The 15361-nt window shown below is 52.7% G+C and overlaps 1 protein-coding gene across 1 annotated transcript in view; it reads left to right on the top strand.

The window, feature by feature from the left end:
- LOC130189712 (calmodulin-regulated spectrin-associated protein 3-like) overlaps positions 1-15050 on the top strand; it is a 20218-nt gene extending 5168 nt beyond the window's left edge. Inside the window, exons 3-16 of the mRNA XM_056408643.1 lie at positions 5715-5762; positions 6179-6317; positions 6681-6820; positions 8089-8182; positions 8259-8304; positions 8414-8475; positions 8558-8588; positions 8757-11049; positions 11150-11271; positions 11443-11702; positions 11774-11867; positions 12218-12330; positions 12405-12523; positions 14602-15050. Of these exons, the coding sequence (XP_056264618.1) occupies positions 5715-5762; positions 6179-6317; positions 6681-6820; positions 8089-8182; positions 8259-8304; positions 8414-8475; positions 8558-8588; positions 8757-11049; positions 11150-11271; positions 11443-11702; positions 11774-11867; positions 12218-12330; positions 12405-12523; positions 14602-14958 (3918 nt within the window). The 3' untranslated portion in view covers positions 14959-15050. The remainder of the gene's footprint in view (positions 1-5714; positions 5763-6178; positions 6318-6680; positions 6821-8088; positions 8183-8258; positions 8305-8413; positions 8476-8557; positions 8589-8756; positions 11050-11149; positions 11272-11442; positions 11703-11773; positions 11868-12217; positions 12331-12404; positions 12524-14601) is intronic.
- Positions 15051-15361: the final 311 nt, after the last annotated feature.

Here is a 15361-nt window from a genome sequence, read left to right as displayed (position 1 = left end):
TCCTAGAGGAGAGAGGTGTCCTAGAGGAGAGGTGTCCTAGAGGAGAGGGGTGTGTCCTAGAGGAGAGGGGTGTGTCCTAGAGGAGAGAGGTGTGTCCTAGAGGAGAGGGTGTCCTAGAGGAGAGGTGTGTCCTAGAGGAGAGGGTGTGTCCTAGAGGAGAGGTGTGTCCTAGAGGAGAGGGGTGTGTCCTAGAGGAGAGAGGTGTGTCCTAGAGGAGAGGGTGTGTCCTAGAGGAGAGGGGTGTGTCCTAGAGGAGAGAGGTGTCCTAGAGGAGAGGGGTGTGTCCTAGAGGAGAGGGGTGTGTCCTAGAGGAGAGAGGTGTGTCCTAGAGGAGAGGTGTGTCCTAGAGGAGAGAGGTGTGTCCTAGAGGAGAGGTGTGTCCTAGAGGAGAGGTGTGTCCTAGAGGAGAGGGTGTGTCCTAGAGGAGAGGGGTGTGTCCTAGAGGAGAGAGGTGTCCTAGAGGAGAGGTGTGTCCTAGAGGAGAGGGGTGTGTCCTAGAGGAGAGGTGTGTCCTAGAGGAGAGAGGTGTCCTAGAGGAGAGGGGTGTGTCCTAGAGGAGAGGGGTGTGTCCTAGAGGAGAGGTGTGTGTCCTAGAGGAGAGGGGTGTGTCCTAGAGGAGAGAGGGTGTCCTAGAGGTGTGCCTAGAGAGGGTGTGTCCAAGAGGAGAGTGCTGTGTCCTAGAGGAGAGGTGTGTCCTAGAGGAGGGGTGTGTCCTAGAGGAGAGGGGTGTCCTAGAGGAGAGGTGTGTCCTAGAGGAGAGGTGTGTCCTAGAGGAGAGGTGTGTCCTAGAGGAGAGGTGTGTCCTAGAGGAGAGGTGTGTGTCCTAGAGGAGAGGTGTGTCCTAGAGGAGGTGGCCTGGGAGAGGTGTGTCCTAGAGGAGAGGTGTGTCCTAGAGGAGAGGGTGTGTCCTAGAGGAGAGGGGTGTGTCCTAGAGGAGAGGTGTCCTAGAGGAGAGGTGTGTCCTAGAGGAGAGGTGTGTCCTAGAGGAGAGGGGTGTGTCCTAGAGGAGAGGGTGTGTCCTAGAGGAGAGGTGTGTCCTAGAGGAGAGGGTGTGTCCTAGAGGAGAGGTGTGTCCTAGAGGAGAGGGGTGTGTCCTAGAGGAGAGGGGTGTGTCCTAGAGGAGAGGTGTGTCCTAGAGGAGAGGTGTGTGTCCTAGAGGAGAGGTGTGTGTCCTAGAGGAGAGGTGTGTCCTAGAGGAGAGGGGTGTGTCCTAGAGGAGAGAGGTGTCCTAGAGGAGAGAGGTGTGTCCTAGAGGAGAGGGGTGTGTCCTAGAGGAGCCCCGTGTGTCCTAGAGGAGAGAGGTGTGTCCTAGAGGAGAGGGTGTGTCCTAGAGGAGAGAGGTGTCCTAGAGAGGGTGTGTCCTAGAGGAGAGGGGTGTGTCCTAGAGGAGAGAGGTGTCCTAGAGGAGAGAGGTGTGTCCTAGAGGAGCCCCGTGTGTCCTAGAGGAGAGGTGTGTCCTAGAGGAGGGTGTGTCCTAGAGGAGAGGTGTGTCCTAGAGGAGAGAGGTGTGTCCTAGAGGAGAGAGGTGTGTCCTAGAGGAGAGGTGTGTCCTAGAGGAGAGAGGTGTGTCCTAGAGGAGAGGTGTCCTAGAGGAGAGGTGTCCCTAGAGGAGAGGTGTGTCCTAGAGGAGAGGTGTCCTAGAGAGAGAGGTGTGTCTAGAGGAGGGGTGTCCCTAGAGAGAGAGGTGTGTCCTAGAGGAGAGAGGTGTGTCCTAGAGGAGCCCCGTGTGTCCTAGAGGAGAGAGGTGTGTCCTAGAGGAGAGAGGTGTGTCCTAGAGGAGCCCCGTGTGTCCTAGAGGAGAGAGGTGTGTCCTAGAGGAGAGGTGTGTCCTAGAGGAGAGGTGTGTGTCCTAGAGGAGAGGTGTCTAGAGGAGAGGTGTGTCCTAGAGGAGAGGTGTCCTAGTCCCTGGGAGAGGTGTGTCCTAAAGGAGAGGTGTGTGTCCTAGAGGAGAGGTGTGTCCTAGAGGAGAGAGGTGTCCTAGAGGAGAGGGGTGTGTCCTAGGGAGAGGTGTGTCCTAGAGGTGTCTAGAGAGGTGTGTCCTAGAGGAGAGAGGTGTCCTAGGGAGAGAGGTGTGTCCCTAGAGGAGAGGGTGTGTCCTAGAGGGTGTAAGGAGAGAGGTGTTCCTAGAGGAGAGGGTGTGTCCTAGAGGAGAGGTGTGTCCTAGAGCAGACAGGTGTGTCCCTAGAGGAGAGGGGTGTCTCCTAGAGAGAGGTGTGTCCTAGAGGAGAGAGGTGTGTCCTAGAGGAGCCCCGTGTGTCCTAGAGGAGAGGTGTGTCCTAGAGGAGAGGTGTGTCCCTGGGGAGAGTGTGTCCTAGAGGAGAGAGGTGTGTCCTAGAGGAGGGGTGTGTCCTAGAGGAGAGAGGTGTGTCCTAGAGGAGAGAGGTGTGTCCTAGAGGAGCCCCGTGTGTCCTAGAGGAGCCCCGTGTGTCCTAGAGGAGAGAGGTGTGTCCTAGAGGAGAGGGGTGTGTCCTAGAGGAGAGGTGTGTCCTAGAGGAGAGAGGTGTGTCCTAGAGGAGCCCTGTGTCCTAGAGGAGAGGGGTGTGTCCTAGAGGAGAGAGGTGTGTCCTAGAGGTGTGTCCCTAGAGGAGGTGTCCTAGAAGGAGGTGTGCCCTAAACCCTTTCCAAAAAGGAGAAAAAGGGTGTCCTAAAAGGGTTTTTCCTAGGGGCCCCTTTTGTGTCCTAGAGAGGGGTTTCCAAAGGGGGGAATTTCCAAAATTTTAAAAAAAGGGGAGATTTCCAGAAAGGGTTGCCCTTTAGAGGAAAAATTTGCCCCTGAGGAGATTTTGTTCCTTTGGGGATTTCCTGAACCCGTGTGCCCTGAGGAGGGGTTTTTCCTAAAAGCCCTTTTAAAATTGAAAAAGGGGTGTGCCCTTAGAGGGGTTGTAATTGCCCTTTAAAATGTTCCTAGAGGAGAAGGTTGCCTGGGGGCCCCGTTTTCCAAAAAAACCCTTTTCCCCTAAAAGAGGTGTTCCTGGAAATTCCAAAAGGGAATTTCCCTAAAAATGTTCCTGGGGGAATTGTGTCCTAGAGGGGGGTTTCCTTTGTCCTAGGGGGGTGTGTCCTGGGGGGGGGGTTTTCCTGGGGGGTTTGCCCTAGAGGAGAGGGGTGTCCTAGAGGAAAATTTGTCCGGGAGGGGGTGTGTCCTAGAGGGGGGGTTTTCCTAGAAAGGGTGCCCCCAAAGGGGGTTTTCCCCCCCAAGGGGAATGTTCCAGGGGGAAGGGGTGTCCAAAGGGAGGGTGTGTCCTAGGGGGGTGTGCCTAGAGGACCCGGTGTCCCTGGGAGGGTTTCCTAAAGCCCTGGTCCTGAAATTGTCCTAAAGGGGTGTGTCCTAGGGGAAGGTGCCCCCTTTGGCAGGGGCCCTCCCCCTTTTAACCTGAGGGCCTGGTGGGGGAGGGGGGGGTAAGATCCGGGGGGGACCGGGCCCTTTCCCGGGGGCCTTGGTTCGGGCCCAAGGGGGGGCCCCGGGGGGTTTGGAAAACCTGGGGCCTGAATTCGTTTTAAATTTACTAGTGTTTTCCTCACCCCAAAACCATGGCTGTTTTTTGCTACTTTTTGCTAAAAGGGCCCCTTACCCCCTGGGCCAAACCAGGCGGGAAAACCCAGGGGGGAGGGGGGGCCTTTTAACCCTTGGACCTTTTTTCAGTCCATTGGTCATTTTTTATTTAATTCAATTTTGCTTTTAACCAACATTTATTTTGATTTAAAATTACAAAAATAAAAGAATCAAAAACCATTTTTTTTTATTGCCGGGGTCCCCAGAATTTAACTATTTTTTTTTTCATTTTTTTTCCCCTTAATTCCCCCAAATTTTGTTTTTTTTTTGCCGGGGCAGGAGCCCAAAGGTTTTGGATAAAGCTTTGGGAAGTGCCCTTTTCTCCTTTTTGTTTTTTGGGAGGCCCGAAAAAAAAAACCCTCAAAGGGGGCCAGGGGTTTAAAAATTTCAAAAATTTGAAAAAAATTAAAAGGGGAGAGGGGGCCAGCAGGGGAAAACTATCAAAAAACCCAAAATTTTTTTTTCCAAAAAACTTTTTTCCCCCCATTTTTTCCAAAATTTAATTTAAATTTATTTTTTTTTTAACCAAAATTTTTTTTCCCCCCAAAAACCCTTTTTTTTACCCCAACCCCAAAAAATTTTTACCCCAACCATTTTCCCCCCAAACAACCCCCCAAACCCAACCCCCAAAAACCCCCCAACCCCCCACCATACCCCAACCCCTAAAATTTTAAATTCCCCCACAAAATAATAAATATACAAACCCCCCAAAAAATTTTTGCCCCCTACCCCCAACCACCAACCCCCCCAAAAAAAAAACCCCCAAAACCCCACTATAAAATTATATCCCCCAAAGGGAAACTGCCCCAACCCTATACCCCATTTCCCCAAATATCCCCCCCCTTTATTCCCCCCAAAATCTAAAATCCCTTCCAAAATTTAAATTCCCTTCCAAAACACCTTTTCCCCCCCCCCACCCCCCCTCTCCCCCCACCTGCCCCATCCCCACCCACATATACCCCCCCCTTTTTAAACCCTTTACTCCCCATCTTCCCCCCCCAACCCCCAATCCAAACCATCTCCCCCCAACCCATTTATCCCCCCAAACCCACCTTCTAAAACCCCAAACCCTTTCCCCAAAAACCCCACTTTTCTCCCCCCCCGCCCCCTACCCCCCAATTTCCCCCTATTCCACCCCCTTAAAATATCCCCCAAAATTCCTCTCCACCATTCCACTACCCCCCCAACCCCACTCTAAACCCCCCTCCTAATCCAACCCACCCCCTCTTTTTCCCCAAATCCCCACCCACCCACCCACTTTTCCCCCCCCTTTCCTCCTCCCCCACACCCTATCCCCCCCAAGCCCCCTCCCCCCCAAATCTCTCCGCCCTTGGGATCATACTCCGTGTTGCGGGGTCCTGGTCTTTGGGGGAAAGGACAGCAGGTCCCCAAAGGGGGTTTCCAACCCTGAGAGAAAACCCATTTTGACAAACCCTGGGTTTCCCGTTACCCTTCAGGGGCCCCAAAATCTTTTTGGGATTTTGATTATATTTAAATTTTATTCCTGTTCCCTTTTAAATTCAGGGGTTTTTTGGTTATTCATTCCAAAATTTTTGGGAAAAAGGTCTCAAAGGACTGTCTCAAAAAAATTAGAAAGGAGAAGAGGGGGGGGGAAACAAAAAAAAAAGGAGGAGGGGGAAAAAAAGGAAAAGAAGAATTTTGGAAGGGGAGGAGAGGAGGGGAAAAAAAAAAAAGGGGGGAAAAAGGGGGAAAGGGGGAGGGGAAAAAAAAAAGGAAAGGGCTAAAAAAGGGGGAAGGGGGGGGGGTTGAAAAACCAGGGGAAAAAAAAGGGGTTGAGAAAAAAAAATTTGAGAAGGAAAAGGGGGGGGGCTAAAAAAAAAAAAAGGGGGGAAGGGGAAAAAGGGAAGGGCGACTAACTTTAAAATTGTCCAGCAAAACAAACAAACACATTTTAATGAAAACAAAACAAACAGAAATGAATGAAAAATTAAATTTTAATTAATTAAGAAATATGGAACAATAAATAAGAAATAAATTACATCGGGTTAAAAAATGTTTATACAAATGAGATAAAAAAATAAAAATCAAAATAAATAAATCAAAATAAAATACTTTTTGGATTTTTGGGTTCAGACCACAACGTTATCACCCCCCCCCCCCCTCGTCTCTGATGCCTGTCTTCCTCTCTCTCGTCCTCCAGCATGCTATCGCTTTTTGTTTGAAGGAGTCAGGGAATAAACCTCCAGTGGTAACGTATAGCTCCGCCCTCTTTCCTCCCCACCAAAGACCCGCCCCTCGCTGTCGACCAATGACTGACTGACCCCGCCCTCGACCCCGGGGTCGGATGACGTTCATTATCTGTTGACGTTTTTATCATTTATTTGTTGGTTCTTTATTATTTGTCACATTTAAGGAGCGATGACTTCACTGCATGTTTATAGTTTATTAAGACCTCTGGTGTGTGAGTGTTGGTTCTGTTCTCATGATTCTTCATCCTGCTCCTCCTCCTGCTCCTGCTCCTCTTCCTCCTCCTCCTCATCCTGCTCCTCCTGCTCCTCCTCCTGCTGCTCCTCATCCTCCTCCTCCTCATCCTGCTGCTCCTCCTCCTCCTCCTGCTCCTCCTCATCCTCCCCCTCCTCCTCCTGCTCCTGCTCCTCCTCACAGATCCGCTACAGGAAGGACAAGGTGCAGTCTAAGTTGACTCCGACCTTTTCTTTGGTTTCTGGGGTCAAAGATCTTTCTAACGGCGCCGCCATCGCTGCTGTGCTCCACTTCTACTGCCCCGCCCTGCTGCCTCTGGAGGGTACACACACACACACACACACACACACACACACACACTCACTCACTCACTCACTCACTCACTCACACTCACTCACACACACAGTCACACGCTCTCACATACACACACACACACTCACTCACACTCACTCACACTCACTCACACTCACTCACACACACTCACACACACACACTCACTCACTCACACACACACCTCCTCACACTCACCACACTCCTCCTCACTCCACACACACACACACCTCACACTCACACACTCCTCCTCCACTCACTCACTCACTCACTCACTCACTCACTCACTCACACACACACACACACACAGTGGTTAGTTGGAGGTCGCGCCCGCCTGACGCGCGCTCCCCTCCAGACGTGTGCCTGAAGGACACCATGTCGGTGGCCGACAGCCTCTACAACCTGCAGCTGGTCAGGGCGTTCTGCGAGAGCCGCCTGGAGCGGTGCTGCCCCCTGGCGGTGGAGGACCTGCTCTACGCCCCGCCGGTCCTGCACGTGAGGACCACACAGTTCTGACAACGTGAACTTATTGTACGCTTCAAACGTTCAGAAAGCCGAGCGCATTCCTCACGCTCGAGGAGGCGTGTCCACAACCGTGTCCTGGTTCATAATAATATAGTATAATTATAATATAATATATACGTTATATACAGGGATGGATTAACCAACGGGCCTACCGGGCTCAGGCCCAGGGGCCCATGAGCTCAGGGGGCCCCTGGGCCTGAGCCTCCGCGCGTGACGTCGCTGTTATTAACTTTGTATTGATATGAATATGATGATATGACACGATGCGCCGTAGCCGGTATATGCTAGGCTTAAGTCATTCATGTCAGTAACTGGGCCCCAATAGTCCTACTGAGGGATGGATTACTGAACGAGCCTACCGGCACCAGGGGCCCCTGAGCTCAGGGGGCCCCTGAACTGAGGGGGCCCCTAAGCCAGAGCCTTTGCGTGAAGTCGCTGTTATTAACTTTATATTGATATCAGGGCTCTCAAGTTTTGAAGACAGGCAAGCGTGAGATTTCCGTCAGCACCCGATACAGCTGACCGTTGCGCGCGCCGGCATCGAGCCGAAAAGAGTTGTTGACGGGGGGGGGGGGGGGGGGGGGGGGGTGCTAGTGACTATTTTGTTGCTCCATCCCAATGCGCGCAGACCGGCGTCGGAGCTCTGCAGCGGAACAATCGATCGGCGTATTGAGCACCCCTGCATTCAAGCATTAAATAGCCGAGAGGTTTTTTCAGCGTGATGAATTCGATGTGTGGCGGGAGTGCGTGAGATAAGACCGAAATGCGTGAGTCTCACGCTCAATGCGTGAGACTTGAGAGCCCTGTGATATGATGATATGACACGATGCGCCATAGCCGGTATATGCTAGGCTTAAGTCATTCATGTCATGGTCATATAATTCGCGTTATGTTGTCTGCTCAGCTCCAGTATCGTTGTTCCATACGGACTGTTTTGTTAGCGATGTTTAAAAAAAAGTTTACATTTATTTAATTTATTTTTTACGTCAAATTTTTTCTTTATTTATTTTTTGCGGGGGTGGGGGGGGGGGCCTTGACACGTCCAGGCCCAGGGGCCCGTGGTTTCTTAATCCGTCCATGGTTATATATCAGGTCGTCACACAGCCGACGGCTTGTCGACGGCGTCCGTCCCGCCCCCGGCGTCGGGAGGCCGGTCGCTAGTTCCCCTCTCAGCCAACCAGAAGCCTCGGCTTCAGGAGCAGCTGCAGCTCCTCTCACGGCTCTCCTCTCTCCCTCAGCTGAACATCTTGAGCTTCGTAGCCGAGCTGCTGGACTGGTTTGAGGTGAAGAAGCCGGATTTCGTTGAGCCGGTCCAACCCGTCGACCTCACAGGTCTGTGGAGCGGCGCCGGTCCAGAACCACGAGGCTCTGTGGCCGTCGCCTCTGAAACTGCTTCTGTGTCTTTCAGATGTCTCGGGGTTGCTGGACTGCACGAGCCCCGTCAACGGGAACAGGTACAGACCTCCTGCCCGGAGACACGTAGAGAAACGAGACCGAGTTGTTGTTGTGACGTGTGACACGTGATATGTCACATGTCACATGTAACGTGCTTTTCTGCTTCAGTGGTTCTCCGTCCTTCCTCTTCAAACACCCCTTTGTGTCCATCGGCTGCCCCGTGTCTCCGGGTAAGAACCACAATGTGTAGATTCAACCCTCAGAAGTTCTCTCAGAGACCTTTAGAGCTGTTTTCTTCTTCTGCCGTTCCAGCAAACAAGAGTTGGACAAAGAAACAGACCAGGTAATGAAACTTCGATGCGTGACGCGATTTCTATAGTAAATGTCGTGTTGCATTCATTTTTTAATTTTTGTAATCTTCTTTGTTTTGCTTCCGTGGTCTCTGCTTGACATCCTTGTTGGCACAACCCATCATGTGTCCGTCCTCCCATCGCCATCCGCCTCGCTGCAGTCGCCCTCTGTCCGCCGTGACGTTCAGCATCCCATTTGGGCTGGACAGTGATGTAGACGTTGTCATGGGAAACACAATAGATTCTGTCTTTCGCTCCGTCAGCACTGACAGCCTCACCGCCGGCATCCCTGCAACGACTTCCTCGGAGCTCGGCCACCTGGTCGGCGCCTCGGCTCCGTCGCGGCGCTCTTCCTGGGGTCCGTACGCTCACGCGGCGCCGCTGGGAGAGCTGCCAACCATCGAGGAGGCGATACAGGTGGTTCATACTCCGGGCGGCAAAGATCGGAGGAAGGGAAGGGTAGCAGAGAAAGCTGGAAGAGGAGTGCCGGGAGGAAGGCCAGAGCCCAGGTTACGTCCGGAAGGAGCTCCCGCTGGCTTCTTCCTCCACTGCCCCGAGGAGGACAGAGCCCAGCTCAGCAGCTCGGCTCCCTGTCGCTCTGGAGTCCTCCACCGGCCGGGCGGTGGGGAGGTGGGTGACGCCGAAAGGCAAGGAAGGCGAGCGAGGAGGGCGAGATCGGGACGCACGGCCGATATGTCGCGTGACGACGACTCCGTCCTACGAGACGGCAGCGTCGACTCCTCTGAGGCGTCGGAGGATAGCCCGAGAAGCGCGCCCGGTAACATGCGTCACGGTCACCAGGGAAACAACGGAGCCGGGAACAGTCCCCGGATGACGACGTTTGCTGAGCGGCGAGACAGCAGAAGGAGACACGCCGCTGCTCCCGGGGAGGAGGCGGCCTCTGCTCCGACAACGCCAGGAACGCCACAGACTCCCTCCACCCCAGCAGGGGCCCCGGGCCCCCAGGACAGCCCCCTCAGAGGTCCTGAGCCGGGCTCCAAGGCGTTGGAGTTGGGGGCTCGTCTGGAGGAAAAACGTAAAAGCATTGAAGCCCAAAAAAGACGCATTGAAGCCATCTTCGCCAAGCACAGACAGAGGCTCGGAAATAGTGCTTTCCTCCAGCTGAAAAGAGAGCAAGGAGAGGGAGGAGCAGAGGGGGAGACTCTCAGCCTGGAGGAACGCCTCACCACCATGGAGGAGCAACTGAAACAGGAGGAGGAGAGGGAAGAGAAGGAGAAAGAAAAGCCATCTGTTCCTATCCCCCCCCGGTTAGAGAAGCAGGTCACCTTCTCTATTGAAAGTAAGAAAGGAGCAGAGCCAGAGAAAGGAGGTGAAGCCGTCTTTGTGGAGTACAATGAAGTGGTTCAGAAACTGAGTGACGCTCTGCAGTCTCTTCAAAAGGACATGCAGAAACTTACAGAACAGCAACAGCAGCTTATGAGTAATCAAAGACCCATGAATCCACCCCAAAGCACCCCGAAGTCCACCCCTAGAAGTGCTGCCCAGACGCCTCCTCACGCCTCAACAAAGACCCCTCCGAGGAGCACCAGTAAAGCTCTGGTGATCCCCTTCTCCCCGTCACGACGTCCACACCTTCATTCTTCTTTCACCTCCCCAAAGACGACCATGTCCTCTTCCTGCCCGGCTCCCCGCACAAAGATCCACTCCTCCGCCCCCCGCAGCCCCAAGCACCACCAGCGTGCCCAGCATCCGCCTCACCCACGGCCTTCCGAACTCAAGTTCCCCCCGCTCAACCGCGCCTTGGCCCCGACCCACAATGTGGACACACTGCCTCACTTACGGCGCGTGTCACCCAGCAAGTGTCAGGTTCAGACGTCCTCCTCTTTTCGTATCGGTGGGCTCCGGACCCCTCAAGACGCTCCTCAGGCTACCCGGCAGCCCCAGCCCGACGGGAACACCTCGGACTCGGCGTCGAGCGAGACGGCGACTCAGTTCAGCTTGGAGCTGGAGGACATGGAGGCCGTCAGAGGGCTGCCGGTTTTCCCCCAGCAAGACCGTCCGCTGGCTGCAGGCGGGAGCAGCTCCGGCGCTCCTTCCGAGTGCTCGTTCGGGAGCGAGACTTTGTCTCTTTCTGCTGCGCTCAGCGCAGGAGGTGAAGACGGGAGAGGTGGAGGTAGAGGGAGGCGCTGCAGCCTCGTTGAGGCCTCGCTGTGTTCTCTTGGAGGGCCAGAGGGAGGCAGTGATGTCCCAACTGATGAAGGGCAGGAGTTTTCCTCTGATTCCATGAGCGACCACACAGAATCTGCGGTTGAACCTAGAGGACTCGCTGCAGAACCGTTAGACCCTGTGGAGCAGCCGGGTCCGGCAACAGGATCCGGCAATTTGCCTGAGCAACAAACCGAGAGAGATCAGACGAGACGGACCGAAGCCCTGGAACCGAGTGGAGGGCAGAACGAGCCCGGTGCGAGAGGAGGAATCGGCTTCTTCTACCAGGTGAGCGCTGCTTGGAAAAACTGAAGGGAACGTTTTCATCTGTGCACTTTACCTCTGCCATGACAGGTCAGTCTGTGGTCTTGTGTTTGTGTGGCCGTAGGAGGAGGTGCGGAGCGAAGAGGAGATAGCCCAGCGTAGAGCTTTGCTGTTGGAAAAACAGCAGAAGAGAGCTGAGGAGTTGAAGAAGAGGAGACAGTGGAATGAGCAAGAAAGGGAAAACAGGTAAGACATGCACTGAGCACAGAACCTGCTCGAGGACTCGCTGCAGAACCTTCGGAACCCTGGAGAGCAGCCGGATCCGGCAGCAGGGGCTGGCAATTTGCCAGAACATGCTAACAATGTCCAACGCTGAGATGCATCCACGTACATGAAACCTCTTGCTCTCGGTTTCAGACCAGCATCTCCCTTCAACACACCTCCTGCAGGAATGACCTCACCTTCCCCCACACCTCCCGCGACACCAGGCCGGCGGGGAGACTTCACGCGAGTGGAGTATGCACGGCGGCATCAGCTCAGGATCATGGAGGACTTGGACAAAGTGCTTCGGCAGAAATTAACTAATGCAGGAAGATCTCCTGCCAAGAAGAGCCGTTCACGTCCTCGCAGCTTGACGAGGGAGGAAACCCGGCTGAGTCCGGCCAAGAGCACAGCTGGTAACGTCTTTGGGGAGAGGTCATGAGACATGAAGTGTTTCAGATGACTTCAAAACTCTTTTCATCTTCAGGCTCCAAGTTGACCAAAGTCTACTCCAACTCCTCCCTCAACCTGGCAGCCAGGGACGAGCCAGGGAAGAGATGTGACCTCCAGAGACCCAACAGGTGGCAGTGGTAGCAAGGCCGTCACGGTTGTCTTCTTAGCCCGGTCCTCTCTTCCAGAGGGAATATCTCGCCAACTATTGGACGGATTGGGACCAAATGAGACCTTTAGCTATCATGGCCAACATGTCAATACATCCAGTTCCGCAGCGGCCAGGATCGTAGCAGGATAAATGAATTTAATGTTCAAATAACATTCAGTGGTTGGTGTGTGTTCTGTCGAGTTTAAACGTCGACGCGTCACCAGGACCTGTACACATGTCAACATGAAGGTCATGCTCACACAGCGGTGGGCTAACGTTAGCGTCACAGGATGTGACGGCCTTCTACTTTTTACTGCATTTCTCCAACAGCCGTCCTGGTTCACCTTCGGGATGTGTGACACCCAGTAAACTGGCAACTCCCAACGGAGGTCCAGACTGGGAGGCCGGTTCCACTGGAAGCTCGCCCGCCCCCGAATACACAGGTACAACCCTCTGGACGAGCATCCACGAGGACTGACCCGACAGCTGAGCACCTGTGTCTGTGTTTGATTGGCAGGTCCAAAACTCTTCAAAGAGCCGAGCTCCAAGTCCAACAAGTTCATCATCCACAACGCCTTGACCCGCTGCTGCCTGGCGGGGACGCTCAACGAGGCCCAGAGGACCAGGATCCTCGAGGTACAGCCCCTGTGACCGAGAGCCTCTGAGCCGCGAGACACGCTTTGTGATGGACGCACCATTCCTTCTTCCTCCTTCCTTCTGTTCCTCCTTCCTTCTGTTCCTTCTTCCTCCTTCCTTCTGTTCCTCCTTCCTTCTCTTCCTTCTTCCTCCTTCCTTCTGTTCCTCCTTCCTTCTCTTCCTTCTTCCTCCTTCCTTCTGTTCCTCCTTCCTTCTCTTCCTTCTTCCTTCTGTTCCTTCTTCCTCCTTCCTTCTGTTCCTCCTTCCTTCTGTTCCTTCTTCCTCCTTCCTTCTGTTCCTCCTTCCTTCTCTTCCTTCTTCCTTCTGTTCCTTCTTCCTCCTTCCTTCTGTTCCTTCTTCCTCCTGTTCCTTCTTCCTTCTCTTCCTTCTTCCTTGTGTTCCTTCTCTTCCTTCTTCCTTCTGTTCCTTCTTCCTCCTTCCTTCTGTTCCTCCTTCCTTCTGTTCCTTCTTCCTCCTTCCTTCTCTTCCTTCTCCTTCCTTCTGTTCCTCCTTCCTTCTGTTCCTCCTTCCTTCTCTTCCTTCTTCCTTCTGTTCCTTCTTCCTCCTTCCTTCTGTTCCTCCTTCCTTCTGTTCCTTCTTCCTCCTTCTTCTCTTCCTTCTTCCTTGTGTTCCTTCTTCCTCCTTCCTTCTGTTCCTTCCTTCTCTTCCTCCTTCCTTCTGTTCCTCCTTCCTTCTCTTCCTTCTTCCTTCTGTTCCTTCTTCCTCCTTCCTTCTGTTCCTTCTTCCTTCTCTTCCTCCTTCCTTCTGTTCCTCCTTCCTTCTGTTCCTTCTTCCTCCTTCCTTCTCTTCCTTCTTCCTTCTGTTCCTTCTTCCTCCTTCCTTCTGTTCCTCCTTCCTTCTCTTCCTTCTGTTCCTTCTTCATCCTTCCTTCTGTTCCTCCTTCCTTCTGTTCCTTTTTCCTCCTTCCTTCTGTTCCTTCCTTCTCTTCCTCCTTCCTTCTGTTCCTCCTTCCTTCTCTTCCTCCTTCCTTCTGTTCCTTCTTCCTCCTTCCTTCTCTTCCTTCTTCCTTCTGTTCCTTCTTCCTCCTTCCTTCTTCCTTCTGTTCCTTCTGTTCCTCCTTCCTTCTGTTCCTTCTTCCTTCTGTTCCTTCTTCCTCCTTCCTTCTCTTCCTTCTTCCTTGTGTTCCTTCTTCCTCCTTCCTTCTCTTCCTTCTTCCTTCTGTTCCTTCTTCCTCCTTCCTTCTGTTCCTTCCTTCTCTTCCTCCTTCCGTCTGTTCCTTCTTCCTCCTTCCTTCTCTTCCTTCTGTTCCTTCTTCCTCCTTCCTTCTTCCTTCTGTTCCCTCTTCCTCATTCCTTCTGTTCCTTGCTTCTGTTCCTCCTTCCTTCTCTTCCTTCTGTTCCTTCTTCCTCCTTCCTTCTCTTCCTTCTTCCTTCTGTTCCTTCTTCCTCCTTCCTTCTCTTCCTTCTGTTCCTTCTTCCTCCTTCCTTCTCTTCCTTCTTCCTTCTGTTCCTTCTTCCTTCTGTTCCTTCTTCCTCCTTCCTTCTCTTCCTTCTGTTCTTTCTTCCTCCTTCCTTCTGTTCCTTCCTTCTCTTCCTCCTTCCTTCTGTTCCTCCTTCCTTCTCTTCCTTCTTCCTCCTTCCTTCTGTTCCTTCTTCCTTCTGTTCCTTCTTCCTCCTTCCTTCTGTTCCTTCTTCCTCTTTCCTTCTCTTCCTTCTTCCTTCTTCCTCCTTCCTTCTCTTCCTTCTTCCTTCTGTTCCTTCTTCCTCCTTCCTTCTGTTCCTTCTGTTCCTTCTTCCTCCTTCCTTCTCTTCCTTCTTCCTCCTTCCTTCTCTTCCTTCTGTTCCTTCCTTCTCTTCCTTCTGTTCCTTCTGTTCCTTCTTCCTCCTTCCTTCTGTTCCTCCTTCCTTCTCTTCCTTCTTCCTCCTTCCTTCTGTTCCTTCTTCCTCCTTCCTTCTCTTCCTTCTTCCTCCTTCCTTCTCTTCCTTCTGTTCCTTCTTCCTCCTTCCTTCTGTTCCTTCCTTCTCTTCCTTCCGTTCCTTCTGTTCCTTCTCTTCCTTCTGTTCCTTCTTCCTCCTTCCTTCTGTTCCTTCTCTTCCTTTTCTTCCTCCCGACCTCAGGAGATGGAGAAGAGTCCTGCCAACCACTTCCTGATCCTCTTCCGTGATTCCAGCTGCCAGTTCAGGGGCGTTTACACCATGAACGCCGACTCCCAGGAGCTCGTGCGATTGGCTGGCGTGGGGCCGCGGACCATTGACTCCGCCCAGGTGGAGTCCATCTACAAATACAGTTCAGACAGGAAGCAGTTCAGTGCCATCCCCTCCAAGACCATGGGCGTGAGCGTGGACGCCTTCACCCTGCCCGGCCACCTTTGGTACGGAGGAGGTGCAACAGGAGGAGGTGCAACACGAGGAGGAGGAGGAGGAGGAGGAGGAGGCCGGATAGCGAGCAGCACGAAGAAGGCAGTCTCTAAGTGAGAGAAGACGCCAGAATCACCCGAACTATCCCGAGCAGCCTCCAGCCGCTACAACACACGAGATGTTAAGAGCACACTTCTTATGTCTTTATATGTCATCTCATTGTCTTTATATGTCATCTCATTGTCTTTATGTCATCTCATTGTCTTCATATGTCATCTCATTGTCTTTATATGTCATCTCATTGTCTTTATATGTCATCTCATTGCCTTTATATGTCATCTCATTGTCTTTATATGTCATCTCATTGTCTTTATATGTCATCTCATTGTCTTTATATGTCATCTCATTGTCTTTATGTCATCTCATTGTCTTCATATGTCATCTCATTGTCTTTATATGTCATCTCATTGTCTTTATATGTCATCTCATTGTCTTTATATGTCATCTCATTGTCTTTATA

Source organism: Pseudoliparis swirei, chromosome 24 (genome assembly GCF_029220125.1).
Source record: "Pseudoliparis swirei isolate HS2019 ecotype Mariana Trench chromosome 24, NWPU_hadal_v1, whole genome shotgun sequence".
Taxonomy (NCBI): domain Eukaryota; kingdom Metazoa; phylum Chordata; class Actinopteri; order Perciformes; family Liparidae; genus Pseudoliparis; species Pseudoliparis swirei.
The sequence above is the reverse complement of the archived record's forward strand: the minus strand, read 5'-3'. Positions and strand labels throughout refer to the sequence as shown.